Genomic DNA, 15,030 nt, shown 5'->3' with positions numbered 1-15,030 from the left:
AGAGATGAGGTCTCGCTGCCCAGGCGGGTCTCGAACCCACGGGCTCAGGCAATCCACTCACCTCAGCCTCCCAAAGGCGCGGGATTACAGGCTGAGCCACCGAGCCTGGCTTGTCAGTATTTTCTAATCCTCACATGAAAATGAAATACTTGTCAAGTAATATTTCATGGCCTCTGCTTGAACATCATCACAGCTTAATTTACAGTGTTCCTGTAAGTGGCCCTATCCATTGCTTTCCAAATGTATACTTCTGTGGTCCTCTTTCTACCCTTCTGAGTTCTCCTTTGCTTGATCATCCTTCTGGTCCCTGATCCTGACTGCACTGCCCTTTGTTTCTAATGGTATACGGGCCATTTTCTCCTGGAATAGCCATGTATCACCCAAAATCTCATAACATCTAAAAATTTTTTTCCTCCATAAACTTATTTCCCCATTTTCTTCTATGTTATTACATTTTTCTAGTGCTTGGGTCATTTTGGTCTCTTCTTTTTTCTTTATTCTCTGAAATCCAAATTAAATTCTCCATAATCTATCACCTACAATACTTCCATAATTTCCTAAAAGATATATCCTCCTCCATTTGGAATTTTTTCTGCATATCGTCTTAGCTTTATCTCTCTAATATGCCAATTGTATCAAGTTATCTTCTGGCTAAAGATCCTACAGTTATTCTTTGAAAAGTAAAAATGCAAGGTTGGTGGGTTGAAATTTTCACTCTATCCATCAGGCAGCTCTATTTTGCTCATGTAAATGTACAACCAACACCATGTCCATGCAAATCCCATGCCCTAAAAACCCAAGTCCTTAATATCACTCATGAAGATCTGACATCTCTTCAGTTATTTCCTCATACTGTTTCCTGATCTTGGAAGCCTTCTCTACTTTTCTGTAAATCTAAATATGCATATTTTTGAAGGCTGAGTTTATGTTTCATCTATCTCAAAATCTCTCTTAGAACGTTCAAAAAGGCATAAATACATAAAGAAAAATCTATGAACAATTTACATAAGCTGCAAGAAGATACATCAAGTACATAGTTACCTCTAAAGAATAAGACCTAGAAAACATTATACTTACACTAAGCCCTATATTTCTACAAACTCAATGGTTTTTTTAAAATTTACATTCAGAAAAAAATAATAATAGAAATTAGTGCAATGATTTTTCCATTCCCTATATTACTATAGTATTACTGATTTATCTCTTGGTGATATTTGTTTTAACTTTTTAATAGTTTCTTATAATTAAATCTTAAATTCCTAACTGAAACCACAGGTTCTATCATAGCCTAGTCCCCTTCCCCCTCACCTCTTTAGTTCAAAACCTCTGTGAGCCACACTGTGGTGTAGAACTATTGCTTCAGTAGTCTTGCTTCTACATTTTCTGAGCCTGTACACCAATGTATCAGTGACTCTCGACCCATTTAATCCAATACACCTGTGACAGATAGCATCATATGTGGCATGTACTTCCACAGGCATAGATAGTCAATAGATAAGCTTCAGGTTATATGTAATTCCTTGGTACTTTATCTCCTTCTCTTCTATTCAAGAAAACCTACTAAAATATAAGAGACAGATGTAATTAAAAGGATAGGCTTTACTCTTGCTACATTTTTAAGTAGGCTGGGCGCGGTGGCTCAGCCTATAATCCCAGCACTTTGGGAGGCCGAGGCGGGAGGACTGCCTGAGCCCCAGATTCGAGACCAGCCTGGGCAACTTGGTGAGAGTTTGTCTCTACAATAAATCACAAAAACTAGCCGGGTGTGGTGGCATGCGTCTGTAGTTCCAGCTACTTGGAAGGCTGAGGTGGAAGGGTCACCTAAGCCCAGCAGGCCAAGGCTGCGGTGGCCGTGAACATGCCATTGCATTTCAGTCTGGGTGACAAAAGTGAGACTCCAACTCAAAAAAAAAAAAAAAATCAAAGTAAAAAACTTATAAATTTTGATACTTTACTTTTAGTAAATTATGGCTAAATTCACAACTGATTTCTAGTCAATATGGTGTTTTCATTTCTGTCATCCATCTTTAAGGAGCTTTGTGTATAGTAAAATCCACATTTGCCATGACCTCTGCATGACTATTAGCAAAAACAACACAGGATTTGCCTGATCCCTTCCGCAGCTTAAAAGAAAATTCTGCTTTTAGCAAGTGATTATGAAAATCTGAATTTTCTTACTATGGGAAATTCAAGTTTCTACCAGCTAAGAATGGCTAAGGTCAGAGGCTTAGAAGGTAGGAGAGAAAGGTAACTGAAATTATACACCTACTCCTGCTAGTGTGGTGCTGAATACTGTTCTGCTACCAAAGACACCCTTTCCCCATTACACTACACTAGGACAATACATTGGAAGGAAATAAGTTCTAGGTATCTTAAATTGTAACCTTTTGTAAAAATGTGACTGTGTACTACTACAGTGGTACCCCAACTCAAAAAATAATGTTTGTTTTTGCTGGATCAAGTCCTTTATTAAATATACGTTACTAATAATGAAGTATTTTTTAATAGGTATAGACTGACCCAGAGCCTTAGCACATTTCTGTGGGAAATCCTTTCAGAGTATCATTCAATCAACCTAGACTTGAGATATAGAACAAAATTCAAGCCTATATTTAATAATTATTTGCTTAATTTGAATCATTCAAAGTAACTGATTACTTACAAGACAGAGATGAAGGTTTTGAGTTAACACATAGAATTGGATCGCCAAATCAGACTCACGTGAAACAGAGCTCCTACCTAGCCTTAAGCTTTACTAAACATTACAAGGATAGAGGCCATCAAATAATTCACATGAAGCAGAGAGGTCTGGGACATCAAGGGCAGGTGGCAATTCAAGCCCAGATGTTGGTTAACATGGGTGTCTGGCCCAGAAGAGATGAAGATGCTACTAAGCAAGGCTCACACAATAGAGAAAGTTTAGCTTATAAAATATCTCCATATTTTAAACCCAGAAAATTGTACAGGCCTGTGGCTTTCTCCCTTCCTCCCAGGGATACTTAAAAACTTGGTAACACAACTTAGATTATTGTTAACTCCCCCATTGTCTAGTTTCCCTGTATTAGAAATAAGTCAAGTCTGGGGGAGAAGAGGGGAAGAAAAAGAAGGCAAGTGGCCCAGTCTAATCTCCCCGTCAACAGGGTCTTTTGGTAGACTACTGACGCTTGTTAGGAGGAAGAAATCTTAACTCTGAAATGCCATAGTAGGAAGAACCCAGGATCTATGAGGCATGGCACCTTGGAGAAGGTCACTTGGGCTGTAAAATAAAAATAAAATAAAATAAAATAAGCTTTCTTTCTTAGCAGATGTACTATTGGCACAACTGAAGTATGGTTGTCTACCACTCCAGATCATTATTTCCCTTTATACATTGATAAACCCAAATGCAAAGCTTAATATTTATCACTATTTAGTTCCATCTACTTACTTTAGCCTATTATTTCATTATAAACCACAAGCCTGTGGTTCCAGTTACTTGGAAGGCTGAAGCAGAAGGATGGCCTGAGCTCAGCAGGTCAAGGCTGTGACGGCCATGAGCACGTCACTGCACATCTATTTTATTATCACATACCAAGCCAAATTTATCACCTGTTTTTTTTGTTTTTTTTTTTTTACTGGTATTGACAGGAAAATAGGATTTAAAAAGCAAACAAACTTAGAGAAAAAAATGAAACTGCTCTGCTAAGGTAATTCCATCAAAAACATCTGAGGGACATTCTGTGCCCACAAGGAACATGAAACAGTAACCCAGGACAAGTAAGGTAGGTAGAGCTAGGCTTCAATTCCTCCCAGCCCAACCTGAGGAAGGCCTTCTAAGACCTTTGTTATGCTTGGAAATTATGGAACTGGTCACATCAGAGATAACTATATTAAAAAGGAAATTTATTTTTTAAAAAGTAAACATTGAAACAATTCCAAAACAAAAAACATGCATACACATATATGTGTATATGTAAACATATTTTTATATGTATAAATATATAACACACATTTTTAAACTAACCACTTAATATTTTTATCATGCTAATCTCTCAATTTTAGTAAGAGTCATAAACTAACTGTGAATGTGTGCTTTAATATAGATTTCTGTAAGTTATAGAAAATAATAAAACAATTCCTAGGACTTACTTCTGCTTCATTACTGTATTATAAAGTTCAAAATCTTTTATTTCAGTAGAAAAAAATATTATTTAACATATAATTCAAGTTTTTAAAACATTTTTCATTGATTAAATATTTAACATGTTTTACTGAATGTAAATTCAGTGGAAAATAAATAGAAATCAAACAGACCTTAATATTAAATTTGGCTGTAGTAAGCTACTTTAGGTGGTTATTTTTAACACCTACCTGCTTAATTTTTGAAATTTTGTTATCTTTTGAAATGTCACTATAACAGTTACTACAGGCACCTAACTTTTTTCTTTAAGTCTATACTATAAGGCTATAGTAATGGAAGAAAAGGAGGAAATACTGTAATTGTGAGTAATTGAGAATAGGTGAACTATTAAAATCCTTTTAAAACAAGAGTATTTTTCGTTTTTAAGATTGTTATGACAAAATATTAGAAAGTCATGGCATTTGGTTTATGGCATGGCAATGCTGTGGAGATCTTTCTTTAGACTAAACATACTAGTAAGACCACTATTTTTCTCATTCTTGTCTCCTGTAAATTATAACTCTGTTGAATCTGACAAAATAAATATTTCATTTTCATTACCATTTCATACATATTTTCTTACAAGATGTTTTTAAGGTATAGATACTAGGGTAAAGCATTAAACAGAAATTCTCACCCTTAAGGGATCACACTGTAACTAATACCCTTAAATAAATGCACCAAGAACCATCTGAAATCAAATGTACTTCCTAAATTGCAGAGGAATGGTTTAATGATTAGATTCCAGAGTTGTGTCATAATGCAGCAGAGTTGGGAAAGGATGCATACTCTGTGACTTTCAAGTTGAAACATTTTCCAAATGTATTGTCACTCATTATCTAAAGGCATGATCTGAGTAGGGGGAGGAGGAGATGCTCAAGGAACACAGAAAAAACACTAAGGTTACCAAACAAGTCAGGGTGCACAAAGAATAATGTTTATGCTTAAAAATAAGTCATTAAAGCACAAATGTGTTTGTTTCCCTTAAAATAAGCAATCAACTTGTCATGCTTTCCTTGATAATTAATCCGGGGTAAAAGTTGAATATCAGAAAAAGAAGATGTAGGATCTGTATTTCTCTATATAGACAGAAGTGTACTCCTTAAGCTCTAAATTACTCTGCCAGAGAAATTTTAAACACCAGTATATATAGTGGAGAGTGATACAAAAATAGTGATCAAGACATTATATAAACTATAATACCCTAAATTCCAAAGAATCTTCCTTTTCAATGATTTCTTCAGTAGGGCATACATTTAAAACTCACAAGGAAGTTGCTACTATTCATCACTTTAAGTTTTATTTAGTTCTAATCACAAAATCAGTTAAGAAAAAGTTTACTACAAATAGCTTAAAAAGTTATATAAGCCTCAAGTCAAAGTGCTTTCCAATTACCGGTTGTCATTTTTATGTAAGTGATAAGAACTTCATGATTATTTACAGTAAGAAATTATTGTTATTATCTTGTTAGCCATACTTAGAATAACAAAATGTACAAAGTGACTTGGAAATTCACTGCATGAAAAAATCTTCTTATAGTCAATGAGTACATTTAAGATCTGTAAATAACACAGGATCTCAATAGTATCTATTAACATTCATCATTTCATCTATTTTTTCCTATTTTCTTTCCGTGTAAATATATTCACTTTATTAGATTAAAAATTTATTTCTAGCTGGGTGTGGTGGTGTGAGTCTGTAGTTCCGGCACCTTGGAAGGCTGAGGTGGAAGGATCGCCTAAGTCCAGCAGGTTGAGGCTACGGTAGTCATGAGCATGCCACTGTACTCCAGCCTGGGTGACAGAGTGAAACTCCAGCTCAAAAAAAAAAAAAAAAAAAAAAAAGGCCGGGCTCAGTGGCTCAGCCTGTAATCCCGCGCCTTTGGGAGGCTGAGGTGAGTGGATTGCCTGAGCCCGCGGGTTCGAGACCCGCCTGGGCAGCGAGACCTCATCTCTACAATAAATCAAAAAATCAGCCGGGCGTGGGAGCGCATGCCTGTAATTCCAGCTACTCGGAAGGCTGAGGAGGAAGGATCGCCGGAGTCCAGCAGGTCAAGGCTGCGGTGGCCGGGAGCGGCCACTGCACTCCAGTCTGGGCGACGGAGTGAGACGCCAACTCAAAAAAAAAATTTAAAAAAAATGTATTTCATACTAAAACAACAGAAAAATAGGAAGACATCAAAAGAGCAACTATTTTTAGAAAAGAAAATGCAGTTCATTTTCTTTACTTATCAACTTACTAATTAAGACAACTAATTTTTTTTTTTAAAAATCCAATATGCATCTTATTGATTTTAAGTCATAAAAGTCCAAAGAGAAAATGGTGTTCATTCCACATAATTAAACATTCAACTTGCCAATTCATGCATAGCTAGCCATTTGCTAAGCTTATGATTACAGTGACCAGGAGAGAACAAAAGCAGTTTTTTAAATGAATATTAATTATTTAAACTTGTGGCTTCAAATGGATGCTATGGAGCAATGTCTTCATATATCTGATTCTTGCAGAAATGATGCCAAATCAACTTCTTATTCACTAGCTATCTTTGTTTGGGCCAATAAGAATAAAAAACAGAAGAATATTATTAATACACAGTAGTATAAATGTTTAAAATTCTCCAAATAGTCACAAGTAACCAGTAATATGAGGATTTTAGTTATACCAAATAAGACAAGAAAAAAGCTAGACATTACATTTAAGTTTTAAAATAGAGAAAACATGGAATGGCATACCATATCTATTTCATAAAATTCTAGTTTACTCATATCTATCATTTGCAAATATCTATCTTGAGCTTGTCAGTATATCTAGGTTGAAAAGTAATTGGTTGGGTAGAAACATTATGAACATGAAAGTTGCTAGTTTACAAATGCATATGTAGAAAAATAATTTTACAGAGAGAATTTAATAGGTTTGACTGCCTGAGATTTGTTACAATCCTATTTGAACTTCAGTCTTGGAGTTCTAATAAAGTCTCTGAGCAAGATTCCTCCACTGCTCCAGCCCTAAAGTGTAATTATGTATGTGCATGGAATTATATATGGAATTAAACAGAAAGGAAATACTTTATCTGAGCATACAGGAATCTATATATAACCCTGGCTGTCAAATCATAAATTCATCCAGAAAAACAAACATAAATCTATAACTACACAATCTTGAAGGTTTTAAGTAGAAATTCATGTAATAAGGGTCATCTGCCTATCTCCAAGTTTATGAACACAAGCAGACATACTGATACAGATACAGACACACATGTGAAGCTATTATTTTAGTTAATACACAACACAGCATGAGAAGAACTCCTAAATGCATTTGGAGAGGGTCTTCATAAATTAAGAAATGCATGTTTAGATTTGTGTTCACCCCAAATCACTATTCCCAGCCTTGACTGCTTGTTAGGCTCTAAAAATCCTGGCACTCACCAGTATAAAGAAGTATGCATAGAGCGCCGCACAATGATGAACAATAAAAAATTTGTCACCAATCACTTTCCAATACAAAATGAGAATCAACAAATCTGTAAGAAGGAAAAATGAGTAAGACATTGCATAAGAAGAAAGCTGCATTGTATTTCAAGTGCTCTTAACTCTTTCTGAATATTCACCTCTGTTCACTCTGAGCCCATAGTACTTTGTTCATATCTCTGCTAGTCCTATGACCCACTTGGACATAAAGTAGCTGCTCATATACACCTATTTCACCCACTCTACTGTGGTTTCTCCAGGATAAGGGTCAAATTGTGGTTATCTTTATACCCTGATAATCTAGCACAGGGTCTGGTATAAAGTGTCATATATGTTGAAAGTATCAATGAATAGCTTATATCCAGAGTTAAATAAGAAATAAAAATAATTTTAAATAAGCTTAAATTACTGATTTCTATCACAACAATAATTCAAACGGAAACAAGATGGTTGTAACAAAAAGAAAGGTACAAAATGACCAATTCATTTATAACACAAATTCAACAGAAAATATTTTTAAAATAAAGAAAGAGGCCAGGCTCGGTGGCTCAGCCTGCAATCCCAGCACTTTGGGAGGCCAAGACAAGTGGATTGCCTGAGTCTGCGAGTTCGAGGCCAGCCCGGGCAACTTAGTGAGACCTCATCTCCATAATAAAAATAAATAGCCGGCATGGCAGCACATGTCTGTAGTTCCAGCTCCTCGGCAGGCTTAGGTGGGAGATTCGCTGGAGCCCAGCAGGTTGATGCTGACGCTGGGGTGGCCATGAGTATGCGTGCCACCACACTCCAGCCTGGGTGAAGGAGTGAGACTCCAACTCAAAAAAAAAATTTTTTTAAAGAACGCAATTAAGTATTAATTCAAAGGAGTAAAGCCACCAAGAACTGTGACTATTAAAAAGACAAAAAAGGAGGTCAAGGCATCGATTTTTCTTTAAAAGGTCCTGAATCTAAACACCATGATTCAGAAAATAGTTTAACAGAATAGAAATTGCTTGCAACATTTTTTTTTTTTTTGAGTTAGAATCTCACTGTCGCCCAGATTGGAGTGCAGTGGCCGCTCCCAGTCACCGCAGCCTTGACCTGCTGGGGCTCCGGCGATCCTTCCACCTCAGCCTTCCGAGTAGCCAGAATTACAGGCATGTGCTACTACGCCTAGTTGATTTTTTGATTTATTGTAGAGATGAGGTCTCGCTGCCCAGGCGGGTCTCGAACCCACGGGCTCAGGCAATCCACTCACCTCAGCCTCCCAAAGGCGCGGGATTACAGGCTGAGCCACCGAGCCTGGCTTGCTTGCAATATTAACACAGCTATTTTTTTTTAAAAAACAGATGGTTAAGCATAGAATGGAGACATGGAAACATGGCTATCATAGGTGGCGATCAGGGGAAGATGAAGGTTTTGTGGGGTTACATGAAATGGGGACGTTCTTTTATAAAAATAAAAATTACACTTTGCAGATCTATCACAGAAACAAAGAACAGAGTACCACGTTTTCTCACTCATAAGTGGACCCTGAACATGTACCATAATACTATAAGGAAACTGGTAGTAGCAGGATGCTATAGGGGGGAACACAAAGTCAATAAGGGTACCTGATCGGCCCAAACTTTACCTGTACCATGTTCACCGTATACCTAATCCTGAACTGTACTCTACATCTTTAAAATAAAATATTAAAAAAATAAAAGTTGCCGGGCTCGGTGGCTCAACCTGTAATCCCGCGCCTTTGGGAGGCTGAGGTGAGTGGATTGCCTGAGCCTGAGGGTTCGAGACCCGCCTGGGCAACTTGGCGAGACCTCATCTCCACAATAAATCAAAATCAGCCGGGCGTGGTAGCGCGCTTGCCTGTAGTTCCAGCTACTTGGAACGCTGAGGCGGAAGGATCGCCGAAGACTAGCAGGTCAAGGCTGGGTGGCCGGGAGCAGCCAATGCACTCCAATCTGGGTGACGGAGTGAGACTCCAACTTAATGAATAAATAAATAAAATAAAAATTACTAGTACAAACCCAGATATGAACATTTAGAAAGAGGGAAAAAAATCAGCAAATTGCAAATTAAAATTAAAAAAACCAAACATCATAAATATGAAAATCAAGAAAAATAATACAACACTATTAGTAATTAACTACTTGATACACGTCTTTAAAAACATCTATTTTCCCTACATATTTTGGCTCTTTATTTTTCGGTACCAATTTACAAGTTAATGATTTTGCAATACATTCTATAAAAAGAATAAAAAGAATTCATTTTTCATTCAATTGGCTTAGAAAAGTTTTTTAAAGTTGATAACTCTTGTTTGTAAGTTTTAGGGGGTTGTTATCTTATTTGAGAAAATCTTAATCAAGTTTCTTTCATTCAAGATTTCCTGGGGAATTACTATTCTCCGAATTGACAGCTCTCATTTACCAGTGCATGTGGCGTATTATAAAGTATGTGTCATCCTTGTCAATGACAGCATTTTGTGTCGAATGAGCCAATCTTTTTCCAGTGTGCTCCTGTGATTCATGCTTCTTTTAATTGGGCTATCCAACAATCTAACAGCCTGTTAATTGTTTCTATTCAAAATTTATCTCTTCCTCTTTTTTGTTACAACTCAGTTATTGATAATAGACTTTTTGTTAGGTTCATCACTTATCTTTTTCACTTTTTTCAAATTCCATTATTTTTATTTAGACTCTCTTTTAGTTATTTCATTAACTTAAAAATTAAAAAATATGGTTCCCTATAAAAATGTCCTAATTAAGAATCTGTTATTTCTCTCATTTTCTTATGACAATCTAAAATCTCTTTTCAAATTGCACTTAAATGGCACATTCTTAACTTAACTTCCCCTTTGCACATTATAAAAAAAAGGCTATTCCAACCCCATTCAACATGAGGGAAAATATGATAGAGGGAAACATGGAGTAGAAAGAGTTCTATGACCTTAACCAACTGTGGTTGAAATAGCTTACTTTTGCAGATTTTACCAAGACAATACAAAAGCATGACTATGTGGAACACATTTCAAGTACCCTTGCAGGTGAGGAACTCTGAGACAAACTTTGTTAGCCTCACAGTAATTACACCTGAAAAACTCTAGGGCAAAGAGAGATAATTGCTAATAAAAGGTGTCTAGGTCTCAGTTGTTTGAGGCCCCATTCTGCAACTCTGATCTTCAGTGAGAACTAGAAAGCTAACAAGAAAAAACATTTTATTTTCATCACCATTGCATGTATTTTTTTTCCTCTGTATGAGTCCTAAAAGCTACTTTTCAAATAAAAAACCAAAAGCATAAGCCATGTATTCCATACATAGGTCCATGAGTGGTTTAAAAATAATTAGACAATAAACAACATATCACATACCAGAAATGAGGTAGCCTGAAGCAATAGCAATATTCACATGCACAAGTGATGGATCGCCCCTGAAAAAATTAAAAAAAAAAAATTTCTTCTTTAAAAAACATGGATTACAGAAGACAGCTATTTCTTTTTTATACTGAGATTTAAATATAATGAAATGCATTCTATAGATTCTCAAACGGTCAGCTGTCATTTTCAAATAAAATCATAAAATATATAACAACAATGGAGTGGAACTGTGATGTATACCATAGTACTTGTACTAGCAAAAAGATGCTGTCCCCAGGATAACCTGAATCCATACCCCCTCAGGAAATCTAGTACCTTTGTGCCCAATACAAATTGTTTTAATCAAGAAATCTTTTGTAGTCCCCATCTTCCATGAATTTTACTCTAGGCCTAAGCCAGTCTCTAAAATTTCCTTGAAAATAAATAACCAACTCATGGAGTTCAAACTAGACTGAAATCCCCTAAACACAGATGAAGCCAATCCATACTGAGGTCCTCAATATTAAGAACAGATCTCCTGATGATGGCTAAGAGTACCTAGTGCATTTTATGAACCTAAGTGTTTAGAATCATTCCCATAATCCCCAAAATCCAGGAGCACAGCATAGGATTTGTTTTGTTTTAAACTGGGAAGTCATCATCCATACCACCAATGGCATTAACAATGAACGTGCAGAATACCTAAGTGCCTAACCAGAGTGGACACGCCAATGTATTAGGTTACCTGAGGAAAGTCTCGCTATCAGTTCTGGATCTTATTCTAACTCTATCAGTGCATACAAAGTATTGTGTTGACTATGACAATACTTCTAACAGCACGGATAGCCACAATTTCGTATATATCTTAGCTAAAAGTTTTACTAAAATAATTTAACAAAAAGATAATGAGATTGATCAATGTGCTCTCATATTATTGGTTTGCACAAGGACTCAAATGGAATTCTAGACACTGATTTAATTTTATTCCTTATTCTAAATCAGAAACTCACATAATCTAGTCCATCTCCGATTCTGAGGCAAAATAGCATCATCATCATCATCATCATTCCACTGAGGACTAGTGGGATTTGTCTATTATCACACAATTAGGAAACAATTATAACAGGACAGTTTAACCTGCTGTTTCACCCCCTCACGTAACATGATCCTATATTTCAGTCCTTCTAGTGCTCTTTTCTCCAAGAAACAAATGCAAGTTATCAGCCCTTTATCTGCTTTATGAGGTGAACCTACTGGCACAGAAGGCCAACTGGCAAAAAATAAACTATAAATGGAAAGATTTAGCAGAAGTAATGCCTTCTTTACATGTTTTAAACTGCAAATATGATGCAGGAAAATTAGACCTAGAATAAATCACAACACAAAAAATGCAGGGCAACCCCTTTGGGTCGCCTCCTACTGTGGGAGCTTTTCTGTCCTCTCAATAAATCCTGCTTTCTCAAAAAAAAAAAATGCAAAAGTGTTAAAAATTATATTAGGTTCAAGTCTGATAAGGCAAAAATTGATCAATATATTTAATCTATTTTGATGAGATAGGGTATCTCTCTGTCTCCCAGACTGCAGTGCAGTGATGAAATCATAGCTCACTGTAACTTCTACTTCTGGGTCCAAGTGAGTCTCCCATTTCAGCCTCCCATCTCAGTCTCCCAAAAAGCTGGGACTACAGGGGTGTACCATCACACCAGGGTGTTTGTTTTGTTTGTTTGTAGAAATGGGGTCTCACTTTGCTGCCCAGGCTAATAAATTTAATCTTTGTTATAAAATTCACTTCTCAAAAGAATTGGTTCTGCTGACAATCATGTTAGTAAAATAAAAATGAAATATTTTAAAAGGCAGAAATCATATAGGTGACCTAAATAAAAATCGAGTCAGGGAATTAAATTTGCTAAACTGATTCACTTTGAAAAATGAAAATTTATTAGTATTTATATACTTGTTATGGGCATAATTTCATATTTATAAATAAAAAATTACAACCTTGTAGTCAAAAGACCAGGTTAAATTTCCTACCTCCCCCAGAGCCAATAGCTATCATTTAAATCCAGTGCTTTCTTAAAACATACATTCTCTCTCAAACTAAGCTCAACTAAACCTCATATAATGCCAGCAAATACAGTTTGCAAAATGTCTGCCATTGGAGTGACATTTAAACTTCAAAAGAACTATCTTACAAGTTATCCTACTATTGCCGAATATAGTTATGCGTGGTTTCCAAAACTTCTCATGTGGTGCTAAATTCCTCACATATGGCCATCTAAAATTCTCATTTCATCCCTTTGATGTCAAACAATGGGTCAGACATAAATTAAGGCTGAATGTGATGACTCACACCTGTAATACCAGCAACTTGGGAGTCCAAAGTGGGAGTACTGCTTGAGGCCAGGAGTTTGAGACTAGCCTGGGCTACAAAGTGAGATCCTGTCTTTACAAGAATTTGTTATTTTTTTAATTAATCAGGCACTGTGGCACATGCCTACAGTTCCAACTTTTCAGAAGGCTGAGGCTGGAGGATTGCTTGAGATTGCTTCAAGACTGTAAGTCATGATCATGCTACTTGCATTCCAGTTTGGGAGATAGAGTGAAACTCTGTCTTAAAAATTAATTAATAATAGGTTAGCTAATTAAAGACAAAGTCTTAAGTAGATATTATCCAAGTTGACTTAACTATCTCAATAATGGTTTATTTTTGCTCAGAAGAGTGGCTTCAATAACTTGGTTCTACTCACTAACACAGTATAAATGTTTACATAATCATATTCTCCTTATTTTGAATAACATTTGCAATACTAAAGCAAAATAGTTTTCATTGGTATTCAAATCTAAAATAAATTATTTTAAATGCACTTTGCTGAAATAAATTTGAACACAAGCATTTTAGTTTTTTGTTTGTATTCAGTTTGGGGTTTTTTTTTGTTTGTTTGTTTTTGAGTCAAGTTCTCACTCTGTCACCCAGGCTTGTGTGCAGTGGCATAATCACAGCTCACCACAGTCTCAAGCAATCCTCTAGACTCAGCCTCCTGAATAGCTGGGACTACAGTTGTGTGCCACCACTTCCAGCTATTTTTTTATTTTTTGTAGAGATGAGGTCTTGCTATGTTGCCCATGCTAGTCTCAGATTCCTGGACTCAAGCAATCCTCCCACCTCAGCCTTCCAAATTGCTGGGATTACAGGCATGAGCCACTGCACCAGTTTAAACATTTTAATAAAGCATACACCATCAATATATTTTCTGTTTTAAAGTAAAGTAAACGATGTTCTTATTAATAATTAATATCAAAACATAAATCAATTTGGCTGTTGGAAAGAAATGGCTTACCAAAGTGGATCTGCTATAGTAGCCTCATCAGAGAAGAAAATGTACAGACCAAAAGCCCCAACCACCAAAGAATGGCATGTAGATACTATCCTGAAATGAAACAAAATACACATAGCTTAGCTTTTCCTAGCAAGACATTTAACACTGTGAACAACTTACACTTCAAAGCATTTCAATATGGAAGTGAGTATGTCTGAGAGTAAAATGCAAAATTGCCATTTAGAACCTTAAGGGCCATGATTTTACTTTAATGAATAACAAGGAAGATGCCAAGGTCTACAATCTCCTGCTAGAAAACTGCCAAATCACCCCGTCCTTTGTTAAAAGTTCTAAGGCAGAAGCAGTTGACAGTTTGTGCAAACTGGTGGCAAATGGCGATACCCTGCACCCTGATCTGAGCTATCACAGCATCACTACAGAATGGGTTTTCTGCTCCAATCAGCCAGGGATGACTCCTAAATCTACTGGCCTCAACCAACTCCATGTCCTTAAAACAATTCAAATGGATCATGACATGAAGATTTATTTCTTGGATATTGTTTTAAGTGTACACTCACATGCACTATTGCACTTGATTCTTGTGACAAATCTATGAGAAAGCAAGGGCAGTATTATTAATCCCCTTTTTCTATTATTATGAAAGCACTTATAAACAGAAAAACTGAGAACCATGAATTTATACAGAAAATCCATTTTTAAAAGAAACACCTGAGTGAAAGAAAAATGTTCTC

At 36.1% G+C, this 15,030-nt stretch overlaps 1 protein-coding gene across 1 annotated transcript in view; it reads right to left on the bottom strand.

Moving 5' to 3' along the window:
- The window catches only part of LOC103256986 (transmembrane protein 56-like), a 76,423-nt gene that overhangs the window by 29,747 nt on the left and 31,646 nt on the right, over positions 1-15,030 (bottom strand). The window contains exons 3-5 of the mRNA XM_008054729.2: positions 14,300-14,389; positions 10,977-11,035; positions 7,585-7,679 (exon numbers count right to left, since the gene is read on the bottom strand). Of these exons, the coding sequence (XP_008052920.1) occupies positions 7,585-7,679; positions 10,977-11,035; positions 14,300-14,389 (244 nt within the window). The remainder of the gene's footprint in view (positions 1-7,584; positions 7,680-10,976; positions 11,036-14,299; positions 14,390-15,030) is intronic.

Source organism: Carlito syrichta, unplaced genomic scaffold (genome assembly GCF_000164805.1).
Source record: "Carlito syrichta isolate Samal-C Ts95f unplaced genomic scaffold, Tarsius_syrichta-2.0.1 Scaffold300181, whole genome shotgun sequence".
Taxonomy (NCBI): domain Eukaryota; kingdom Metazoa; phylum Chordata; class Mammalia; order Primates; family Tarsiidae; genus Carlito; species Carlito syrichta.
This window is presented reverse-complemented; position numbering and strand designations above follow the sequence as displayed.